The 12,645-nt window shown below is 43.9% G+C and overlaps 1 protein-coding gene across 1 annotated transcript in view; it reads right to left on the bottom strand.

The window, feature by feature from the left end:
- Positions 1–5,653: 5,653 nt before the first annotated feature.
- LOC124555150 (transforming growth factor-beta-induced protein ig-h3-like) overlaps positions 5,654–12,645 on the bottom strand; it is a 326,998-nt gene continuing 320,006 nt past the window's right edge. The window contains exon 14 of the mRNA XM_047128967.1: positions 5,654–6,357. Coding sequence (XP_046984923.1) covers positions 6,268–6,357 — 90 coding nt within the window. The 3' untranslated portion in view covers positions 5,654–6,267. The remainder of the gene's footprint in view (positions 6,358–12,645) is intronic.

Below are 12,645 nucleotides of genomic sequence, written 5' to 3'. Positions count from 1 at the left end.
GGAAGGGGAGGGGAGGGAAAGGGGGAGGGGTGGTGGGAGGGGAAGGTAGCCGATGGGGAGGGGAGGTGGTTAGGTGGAGGTAGCCCAGTTGATCTATTTTCCCGCCAAAATTTGAATTCCTGCCGTGACGTCATTGTGAAATCTTGGTCCGCCATCTTGAATAAATTATGCAACAATGCAACATTGGGCAGTGCTCTCCTCGTTCAAAATGTTCAAATGAGTGTGAAATCGTATGGGACTTAACTGCTAAGGTCAACAGTCCCTAAGCTTACAAACTACTTAACATAAATGATCCTAAGGACAAACACACACACCTTTGCCCGAGGGAGGACTCGAACCTCCGCTGGGACCAGCCGCACAGTCCATGACTGCAGCGCCCTAGACCGCTCAGGATATCCCGCGCGGCTAGCTCTCTTCGTCCTACTACTATTGTGCATTGCCAATCACTTGTAAAATTGAGTTCTAAGCATCAGATATTAGCAGCTACAGGCAATGGAGCAGCACTGTCCGCAAGGAGCCTGCACCTGTAGCCATGGCACTCGAAATGCGGACATTAAGTCAGCTACCAGAAGCTTCGCCGTTGGTGATAACCCATACCAGTGATTCTCTGATCTCAGCAGTGCTACAAAGAACGATGACGAGATCGTCTGCATAAGTAGTCCAGCTGAACACATGGGAACTGAGAGACATCCCAGACAGGTGTAGATGGAGGCCGCAGAGCAATGGTTCCATGGCGAAAGCATACAAGGCACAGAGGGCAGACAGCCTTGACATATCGAACGACAGATTAAGAAGGGAGGAGCGAGGCGGCCATTGCAGATTCATCGTTATATCTCCAGAAACTGAGACAAAGGAGAGTCAGGAGACTGCCATAATGTTGGCAGGTTGCTGACGTTGTGCAGGGTACTGCATAATATAATGCACATAGAGGGCAGACCCGATATCGCTTTGGGTATCTAAGCACCACCCATCATCAGTCGTAAGAACATTAACCAGAGTGCTCCGTTACTGGCTCTGTTCTCCTTCACATGTTACATAGGTGTATGCTCCTGTGATAACCTGTCATTTGCCCATGCTCTGACCATATCTCCTTCAAGGTGATGTCTAGAGAGGGATTTGAGCTGTGCTTTGGCAGATTCATCATTGCGTGATGCTCTGGGGCATATAGCATCATCATAGTACATTCGTGGAGAATGCTGAAGTAGAGATCCTGGATTCATCGCCACCGTGCTACGACCTGGCGTCTACGACAGGCTATCCACAAGGTCTCATGAGCTACCAGTGGTCAGGTCAAGTAAGATGGATCATGGTCGGTTTCCATGGTCCCTGGCCGCACCACAGCCTTTGGCGGCAGAGATTGATGGCACAAATATGTGCATCATGGTCAGAGAATTCAACAGGCTAGATCTCAGCAGCCTGCATCCTACCAACGATAGCATAGGAGATATGAAGACGATCGAGGCTACTGGAAGAATGGTTAGTGAAATGTGTAAACCCTAGACAACATGAACATGCTCGCTACAGTCCACAAGGTTGAGGAGCTGGAGAATTGCCACTAACGTTGCACAGACAGAGTGACTTAGCAGTTGGTCTTTGGGCGTCTGAGTGGAGTTGAAGTTGCCTCCCATCATCAGTACATTCTGTTGACCCAAGAAGAGATGTGCAACTGCCTCGCAGAAGAAAGTTGAACGTCCACAGTGGCAACTCGAACCAGCTGGCCCATAGACATTGATGATTCTGACGTCACTAAACGTGAGAGCTGGCATCAGGAAGATAGCAACTGTATCAGCGAGGATACCGTCATGAAGAACGATCGCCACCCCACTATCAGTAGAGGAAGCATAAATCCATAGGGAGGACATGCAGTTGCAACGTGAACCTCCTGAGGGAGGTCGACGTCAACGTCTGCAACATACAGCATTTCATGGAGTAAAGCCAGTTTGTGCCATGCGCAAATCTATTGACATTGACCGTGACTATGCGATAAGTTTGAGACGCTGCCATCGCCACCGGCTAATGTGGCCGAGCGGTTCTAGGCGCTTCAGTCCGGAACCGCGCGACCGTTACGGTCGCAAGTTCGAATCGTGCCTCGGGCATGGATGTGTGTGATGTCTTTAGGTTAGTTACGTTTAAGTAGTTGTAAGTTCTGGGGGACTGATGACCTCAGATATTAAGTCCCATAGTGTTCAGAGCAATTTGAACCACTTTTTTGCCATCGCCAGCGTGATGGGTGACGCAAACATGAAGGAAGCACAGGGAGTTCACAGCTAGGCCCCTGTGGAAGGGCACATCACTGTGACTGGGAGGAAGTCGACCCCACCAAGGGGGTTCCATCGCTATGTGTACTTCCTGAACGTAGATCCTCGGCATCGATATCATCCACCCAAGAGACAGATGTCTCACTGGGGCGGTTCAGTGAAACACTATCAGAGCTGCCCCGAAAGGTAGCGTCAGACACAGAAATGAAGGCAACCATATCAGACGCAGTCGGGGGAAGGTCGGTGTCTGTAGGTGGACGTTGACTGGATACAGAAGTCGGCTCTGAGCACTATGGGACTTAACTGCTAAGGTCATCGGTCCCCTAGAACTTAGAACTACTTAAACCTAACTAACCTAAGGACATCACACACACCCATGCCTGAGGCAGGATTCGAACCTGCGACCGTAGCAGTCGCGCGGTTCTGAACTGAAGCGCTTAGAACCGCTCGGTCACCGCGGCCGGCACAGAAGTGGGGAGAGACATCGCATCACCCGGTGCCAGAGTGTCAGAGGAGAGCGCATCATCAGTAGGAGGGTCGTCATCCTGTACCCACATCCAATGGAGATAGTCATCAGAAGGGGTACGGCATTGTCTCTTCCGTTTGCTCGACGACGATTGCTTCGTAACATGTTGTTCTGTGTCGGATGGCGAGCGGCTGTCGTCCGACATACGTCCAGACGGCAGTACAGCTCCATGATCAACTACCATGAGGTCGGGACAGACGGCTTGTGTCTGCTGAAGGCCATCGTCCAATGGTACTGCGTCCGATGGCAGTGTAGGAGAGACAGCAAAACGTCCATCAAGCTGTCAAGAGGAGTCGAAGTGCCGACTAATTGAGAGTGGCTGCAGCAAGCAGTCCCGCTGCGGACGCATAAGATAGAGGTAACGCACTGGGCGCCGCAGGGGAAGCGACGTCTCTGATCAACGGCTGAACCAGTCTACGATGGAGACATACAGAGCTGACATGGTCTTCCTAGCCATAAATTGAACAAGTGCACAGCTGGCCATCGTTCATGACGACAGCCCTACAACTGGTAATAACCAAGTAGGAAGGCACGTGTTCCCTCAGATCAATTTTTATCTGGCGGACACAAATGAGGACATGGTAGGCTTAGAACGTCTTCCACGTTTCAGCAACGCGACTGACGACGTTGCCATAAGGTTTAAAAGCGACCACCACAACGTCCGACGGCACCTCAAACGGAAGTTCAGAAACTCTCAACGGTCGGAGGCCAAAACCAGCGCGATCAACCACGACGCTCCCTACGTGGCCGTCAGAGTATCGGTACTTGATATCATTATCGGGACGCCACACAACATAGGAGCACAGCTCCTCATTCGGCAGATTTATGTGCACAGTGTAACTGAAGATCGAAAAATGAATTCCGAGAACATATTACGGCGGGAGACAACTGTATAAACTGTTCTATTTCATACACCTTTGGTCGTTCATGATCCAAAGGAAAAGTCAATTTAATCATGGCTCAGCGGTAGGAAAATGTCATGATGGTCGATGAAGATAAGTTGCTATGCACAAGTAAACAAACGCGCCCTCTCTCACAACGAGCACCACAGTGCCTTGGAGACAACAGCACTTTAAAAATTTCTCATACTTTCGAGATGCACAATACGCTATACACAATTTAAAAGCAAAATACTGACCTAGTGCTGCGAGAAATATAGCACTCGTAGTTCCGGAAGGGATGACGTCACATCAGACTATGTGCAGTAGAATACAGACAGCTGTGTCACTTCTCTGAGTTGATCATAGCTTGGCTGTCCATAATCACAATACTTGACTCTAGTTTCTAGTTATCACGGAGAGAGCGCTACAAAACATGTTTTCCTCCATTATATTAGAATACCAGCACGCATGTTAAGAGAAATGGCATTGTTTTAGTGCAAATTCCGACTCGTATGCAATGAGAAATGGTGTAATTCTAGTGCGATTTCCGGCCCGCATTCGAAGGGAAATTGCGTAATTTTACTGCGATATTTAGAATGTGCTGGAGAACATTAGCATATGATAAGTACCGGCCGCCACAGTTAACGACATTTGAAACGTCTTGGAAAGATGAGTTCAATGATGGGGGCGAGGGGACCAAACAGCGAGGTCGTCGGTCGCATCGGATGAGAGAACGATGGGGACGTAAATGGGCCGTCCCTTTAAAAGGCACCATCACGGCATTTGCCTGAAGTGATGCAGGGAAATCACGGAAAACCTAAGTCAGGATGACCAGACGCGGGTTTGAACCGCCGTCCTCCCGAATGTGTGTCCAAAGTGCTAACCACTGCGCCACCTCGCTCGGTAGATCAACGATATAATGTTTGCTAAGGCTTAGCGAAATTTTCATAAAACCAGCCAGATAACTTCTACACTTACATCTATACTCTGCATACCTCTGTGGAGCACATGGCACATGGTACGTCCCATTGTACCTGCCAGTTATTATGGTTTTCCCCATTCCATTCATACATGGAGTGCGGGAAGAATGACTGTTTAAATCTCTCTATGCACGCTGTAATTAATCTAATCGTATTCTCACGGCCACTATGAGAGCGATACTAAGTAGAAGCGCCAAAGCATGCTCAAGGGGCTTTCCCTTCTACTATTAATTGATCAGAACTTGGTTCAGTGCCGGAAACACGTAGCAGATGAGAGACAGCACCATTCCTCTTGTTGCGACAGTGGTATTTAGAAAATAATGTTACTGCTTTGCGTAAATATTTTTGTAGAATGTGAGAAGCTTTATATCATTGAACCCCTCTTTCCAAGAGGTTTCAGGTGCCATTAAAAAGAAAATTTTTCCAATGAAGTACCGGTATATCAGTAGATTCAAGTGTTACCAACAGATCTATAGCAAGCCCATTTCTGTGCTACTACTAGGCAGAAACTTTATTTCGACACCTAGAACTGTTTACGAAACACTCGAGGAGTCCAAGTTATGTGGTTCACCCTGTATATAATAAAAAGTTTTAAAAATTACTTAAAAATAGCACTTTCATCTGGGTGCATGTAAATATGGCCAGTAAAATGTATTAGCGACACGGCTATGCAGCTTACAAGTATCCAGAAACAAATGACTGGAAACTTCAAGCTCTGTGCTTCTTGGTACAGACCTGGTTCTGTGGCACCAATTTTCCAATTTTCAGCTCTTTTCAGCTTCCTGTTTTGTTTTCAGCTATGGTGTTTGTTGCAGTCTGTGGGGATGTCAGGCATCCACCTCACAGTGTTACGTTAAAATAGTTTGTGATTTCAAATAAATCTGTAATGCCAATCTCAGTTGAATGAGCAAAATATTTCTGTGCTTTTGTGTGTGTGTGTGTGTGTGTGTGTGTGTGTGTGTGTGTGTGTAGCAAGAAGAAAATACAAAATTAATGAAACAAATAATATCAAGAGTAATAAAAATACAAATGGAATTTATTTTAATGTCATCACATGATTTATCCACTATAAACTACAACGCATTAAATACAAATGACAAATTAGTTAATTGTGATAATCAGTTGGTCGCATTAAGTGTTATTAAAAAAGTTAAAAAAGTTGAGGCGTGGGTCACTTCTCCAGAAAGTAATAATCCGTTGAGATAAATACTGGTAAAGGTACCGGTACGTGACCTAACAAGAAACGTTGTACGGTGAAACGCGCTGACAAAGACGCGTCGTCGAGATGAATTAGTGTAAAAACGTAATGTATTCTTCTTACTGCTATCATTCTGCGTTCCACGGCTGTAGGTTCTTCCGAATTCCTCGCAGAATGTTTAACGGGGCACGTCACTCAATACACAGTAACAGGAACAGCCATATACAGCCATACGATGAGTCTCGATCTTAGATGACGTATACGATAGGTCAATTGCAGAAATTCCCGAAAGAACTTTTATTGTGGTATTTAAATGATTTCACTCGTTTGACTGAGGGATTATTGGATGCATACGGCAAATTATATACGATTTCCTGTCGTGGCGAATTTTACGACGATGACGCGAAGTCATGCAAAACTCCGGTCATTGCTCTGGCAGCAGGACCTCGTTTATAACGTGGATCACACCGTTCGTATTCACAATATCGCAGTTCACCATCGTCGCGTCGTTCACCTGAAAAAGAAACAAAATAATAAGCTACAAGAACTTGTAGAGTTTTGTGTAACAGTGTACAGTCTGAATCATAGTGTTTAATATTTTTAAATTGGTGGAAGTAAGACAAAGTGCGCGCACAAAATTCCACGAGTTTTGTCTTAAAACAAGGAAAATGAGGGATACAATGAAACTAGCTTTGTTCGCCTTCAAAATAATCGCGACATCACACACATCCATGCCCGAGGCAGGGTTCGAACCTGCGACCGTAGTAGTCGCGCGCTTCCGGACTGAAGCGCCTAGAACCGCTCGGCCACCATGGCCGGCCCAACCGGCGTCCTTGATGGAAAACATATAACAATTCCTAAACTTAGCCATTCTAGACGTCAGTACTACAATTAGAATATCGCTTTTCAGTTGTTCTTCTGACAAAAACATATGCAAGATAGAAATTTCCAGCGGTTGGTGTTTGAGATTATGGAAAACACGGTGCTGCTGGTGTACTGAAAAATGAGGTTTTTCATTAGAAAATTTGATCACATTGGCTTATTTTGCCTGGGCATTTCATCCTCCAAAGTGAGATTTGAAAGTGCTACGTGTGTTTATTGGGCAGGAAGCATTTCCAATAAAAACACTCGTAGAATGATCATAACCTACAAGAAATTTATCAGCTGAAAAAGCGTTTCCAACGAGAGACTTTTTCCAGCAAGAGATGTTGTGGAAGACTCCTTCGATATTCCCTAATCAAAGTGGAGAACTTTATTGAAAGCCACAGGTTCTGATGTTCAAAATGCTATAGCAATCATAAGGCGGCTAAAATTCTGCATAATGCTGCCGTTGATAGCGATGGTAATGAATCTATATCATCTGCTGTCAAAAGCAAGCTAACCTCGGGGACAAACACAAGTCCACCAGTGAAATTAAATTCTTCTCACACAGAAGCAACGATTAGAACCGCATTTTGCCGTTATTTTAATTAGTACAAGCAGTAAATTTACAATTAAGTTCATTTAAGGGCGTGTCCATTCAACGATATAAATGTGATCAGCCCAACATTTTTCTTACTGATTGCTGTATGAACTTACATGCGCTCTAACCTATTACGTTTTATAGAGCACGCGGCATTGCCTGTCCCATGTCTAAACGCCTTTTTGTGCCCATACACATGTGCGCATTTGTAAAACATACTGTTAATCAGTATCGATCAATTCACAGCACATCTTGGGCACCTCTATTAGCTGATTAGAGACAGTTAATCAAAATGACATAAGCTGACCTAGAGGGCATACAGGCAGGAGTTGTGGAGTGGCATTCGTGTCAGTTTTGCGTTGAATAAAGAAATGGTTGTGAAATTTCGTCAAAAATGAGTATGGGTACACTTGCTACTGGTCTATATCCATTATACGAGGGTTAGTACTTAAATAGTGGCAACTATTTACTCACAACCGATACAAAAGAGTTACATGTTTGCATCTGTTACTGTCCTTCAAAGTAGTCACCAGCGTTGTGTAGAACCCGTTGCCAGCGATGTGGAAGGCGTAGTATACTGTTAGCAGAGCCTGTTCTGTTGATGGTGCGAATGGAGCGGTCTACTGCCTGTCGAATCTCTGGAAGAGTTCTGAAGCGAATGCTATGAAATGGTTCCTTCATCTTCGGAATCAAATCAAAGTCACAAGGACTTAAGTCCGGGGAGTATGGTGGATGGTACAGTGCTTCCCAGTCCAATCGACCCAACAGAGCAGCCACAGCTTGCGCTGTATGCGCCCGCGCATTGTCGTGCAAAATGATGGGTGCGTTGCCCAGAAAGTGTCGCCGCTTCTTTCGCAAAGCTGGTTGCAGGTGATGCTCCAAAAACGAACAGTAATACTGTGCAATGACGGTGCCCGTTGTTCCTGTTTCGAAAACATAGTGACACCGTTATGTTAGACCGCTCGCTCACAAGTGACTATGTTTCCCTCGGTTGTGCGCACGCCGGTGACGTGGGATGGGCGAGTCCATTTGCTCGGAGGTAAGGTAGGTATATCAACAACGTGTGCTATAGGCGACAATAATAGATTCCATTGCATAGTGTTTGAACAGTAGTGTTGCCACTTCAAAATGGTTCAAATGGCTCTGAGCACTACAGGACTTAATATCTGAGGTCATCAGTCCCCTAGAACTTAGAACTGCTTAAACCTAACCAACCTAAGGACGACACCCACATCCATGCCCGAGGCAGGACTCGAACCTACGACCGTAGCGGTCGCGCGGTTCCAGACTGAAGCGCCTAGAACGGCTCGGCCACTCCAGCCGGCTAACGCACGTAACTACTTATAGTTTTTCAGGTTAGAGAGTGCACATGCCGACTCTGAAAATGTTGTCAGCTGAGACTTGAAATATGAAGTTCAACACGATTCTGTGCTACACAGACAAAAAATGTAGTTGTACAGTATTTTAAGACTACACCAGTAACTTATACCACAGAAAAATTACGTGTATGAGAACGTGTCAACCAATATTGCCTATTTTGTAAGACTTGATTACTGCTCGAAACATGCACCATTTCTTAAACTGTGGTAAAGATTATTTTTATTTTCTCTCTTCATAATCTGTTCAGGAAATATATTTCTTTCATTTATCGTTTATCAGGACTATGCTATTTTGTTATTTCTTTCAAGACATTTATGTTGTCCTGTGAGCCATTGTACTACAATATAACTGTGGCCACACTACTTTCGACTGTCTCTCACACAAATAACTTGTTACAAGGGACGGACAAGTTCTGTGGAGCTCCCAGGATGCTCAAATGTTCAAAATTTACGCAATAGCTCGCAGCCATTGCAGGTTTTTTTAGTGAATGAATGAATGCACGTTTCAGTTGCAGGAACGCATGTGTAATACACACTGGTGAGTCAAAACTATACTTAATAGTGTACTTATACATCTTTACAATTCTATGTGACGTGGATTCGACAAGTCCTTAGCAGATTTTCGAAGGTATGTGATACCAGATGTCTACGAACAGGTCACGCAATTTCTTTCAATTACGGACGGGTAGTTGTGACAGCAGCGCTGGCGGCCGATAGCACCCCAGATGTGGTCCATAGGGTTCGTATCTGGTGAATTTGGTGGCCATGCTCTTCAAACCACTGTAACAAGATTCTGGACTTGTGACACGGGAAGTTATCCTATTGGAAGATTCTATCGCCGTCGGAGAAGACAAGCATGAAGGGATGCAGGTGGTTATAATAATGTAAACATAGTCAAAAGCAGTCACGATGCCTACGATTAATACCACAGGTCCCATGGAAGCCCAGGAGAACGTCCCTCATCGTATAATACTGTCCAATCCCGCCTGTGTTTATAGCACGATCCATGTTTCCACCAGCCGTTTGTCTGGATGACGGCGTCTCTGGACACGGCCGCGGACCTCGTTAACACGAAACGTGATTCATCGGACCAAGCGAGACGGTTCCATCGGTCCACGGTCACAGCTCGATGAATCCCGTGCCCACAGGAATCGTAAATGACGATGTCGTCGAGTCATCATGCGAACACATAGGGATCGTTGCTGCGGAGCCCCCTGTTCAAAATGGACACTGTTCAGTGTGATCTAAAATACGTCTGCCTGCACCAATAATGTACTCAGTTGTGGGATTTGCTACAGATCGTCACCTATCTCGCTTTAAAGAGAGGAAAAGCCTTCAACCTCTATGTATTCTACTGAGGCGTCGACGTGGGCACCTTGTGGTTTCACTGTCCTTCAACCAGTTTCCATATACACTTGCATGCGGACAGCTGACCAGTTTCGCCGTTTCCAAGATGCGCGTTCTCAGTCGCCGGGCCATAACAATCTGTCCCTTGCCAAAATCTCTAATGCCAGTGCATTTCCCCATTTGTAGTCCATATGGTGGCTAGAGTGATTCACCTTTTTTTTTCTTTTTTTTCCCTCCCTCTGTGCTACAGGCCCATTGCCCATACAATCTGCCGTGGATGAGTGAATCAGGTTACGGCAAAATTTATTTATTGATTTCCCATTCATCTATGCCCTGCTTACATACTTTCCTTACCATGTTACGTGCTCACAACGTCTACAGGCGCATTCAGTATCGCAGTGGGCAGCGGTCATAATATTTTGGCTTCAGTATACATCCTCTTGCTTTATTTTAATTTTTCTATGGTCTGTGCATAGTCCTATTCAGTGGTCGTATATCACTATTCAGAATGATGATAAGTAAGGAGAACACATTTGGTTACTATAGGTTTGTGATGTCTCCGGTTTAGTCGAAGTGGGCTTTTCCCAGCGCTCCTACGACATGCATTGTATGGTACAATTTCATAATCGATTATCGAAGTAAAGTCGATTGCGACACCTAACAACAAACTGTTTGACCCTACCCCATTGTATATCAAATGAATTACACTTTATTTGATACATGACATATTTATAACAACAGCAAAACCTTCCTGATTCCATAGATACCACACACTCCCTCTGAAACTGTATTTTAGGAACTGTAACTGAAACTGTATTCTAGGATTCCCGTAAGAAATCCTTATTTCGAATGTTTAAATCAGTTTAATTCGTCACCCCATATTTTTCTACCATATTTTGAGGATCCATGGCAACTAAATATCGTAATATGATAATTGGGTTCATGGGGGACTTGTTCAATTGATTAAATTAAAAATCGCGTCACGTATTAACAAAAGGAGCTGTTCCGCGTTATTAAAATTCAATTAAACAACTGTTTTGGAAAGTACCTTTCATTCAGTTGATCCCGGAGGAGAGAATATAACGTTTTAGACTTACAACGGTAACCAACGCATCATCTGAATCAATATCAATAAAATATAAGTGGTAATATTAAGTTCTCGATAACTTCGCAAATACTACAGAGCCACACAATCTAAGATCAGTTTTGAAATCAATACGAAAATTCCAATAAGACGAGATACTTCACACATCAATTCTAAGTTGTTTTAAATTTCGTAAAAATTTCATTTATTTTGTGCTAAGATGACAGATAAGATTGAGGAAATAATAGTGGACTCAAGTATGATTGACACTCCACTGATACACATTCAAACAAATTTAATAAGTAAAGGAAAAGCTCTCTTAAGTTCATACTAACATAAATTAAAATAACACTAGCCTCCAGGCAGCTTAATTATGAACTTTTTTTATTCTTCATGTTTGCGACCTCACATCCCTTAAACTGGTGAGGAGAGGATTGTCTTTAATATATTTTGGAGAGATGCCAAACCGGCAGTTCAGAGTGAATTGAGAGGTCGTTTAGACCTGCAGTACTTTTAATTTATACGAATACCATCCAAAAGTAGATTGGTAATAGTCGATATGCATGTCGAATATCAATGTTACTGGGAACATCTTTTGTAAATCGTTTACGAAATAAATATTTTGCTATGAGGAAAAGCTTTGACTTATGAGTATTAACATAGCACACAGATACAAAACCTGAGCAAAAGTGAACTTTGGGATCAGAAACCTGGAATGGACTGTAGCCATTAAATTCAGAAGATTACAGCGACAAAATCCACAAGTTGTATTTGTGGCGTGGCTGAGTGAGGGTTCAGACGTTATTTTCATCGACCCCAAGTATAGGTAACGTCACAACAGTTTTTTTTTTCAATCAGGTATAAAATAGTACATTCATCGCAGTTACGTATTTGGTGAGGCAGCTTCGCCTTGTTTCACTTAAACGTGGCCACAGTGATCTCTGACATACGGATTCTAGGTCTCTTTTGACAGAATTTAATATTTTTGTTGTCTGTCAGGCAGATACGTTTCCCAACTCCAAGTATTCTCCCAACATTGTCTCCACTGAGTCAGTACATTCACGTGTGAACACACACTTAAATTCCTCAATCACTCTGTTCCGAATCACAACCAGATCATGAATCGATGGATTATTGATATGAGGCTGGGTATTTCGTAAGTACAACGTTAATTATGATTGATTCCCGACCGTTCCCAGAATTTTATTTTTACATTTGTCCTCATATGACCTGCGGAAGTTCTTGAAGTAGGCCTATTTGAAAAATGTAAAGCTGTACCGTAATTCGGATTCAACGTTAGACTGCAGGTTCATCTAGTTGTATAATGTACAGTAAAGCACGTGCTGTTCAAACTGATTTTCCGGTTGATGACTGCTTTTAATAAATTTTACGAGTCTGAACTTGTGATATTGATAGCATGCAGCCATGATAGTAACGAAATCATCCCACTTTGCAACAATATAATAACACCAGAGACAGTAGTAGTAGTATTTCTTTGAGTATATACTATTGGATGATTAGCACCACGCT

This window comes from Schistocerca americana, chromosome X (assembly GCF_021461395.2).
Source record: "Schistocerca americana isolate TAMUIC-IGC-003095 chromosome X, iqSchAmer2.1, whole genome shotgun sequence".
Taxonomy (NCBI): domain Eukaryota; kingdom Metazoa; phylum Arthropoda; class Insecta; order Orthoptera; family Acrididae; genus Schistocerca; species Schistocerca americana.
This window is presented reverse-complemented; position numbering and strand designations above follow the sequence as displayed.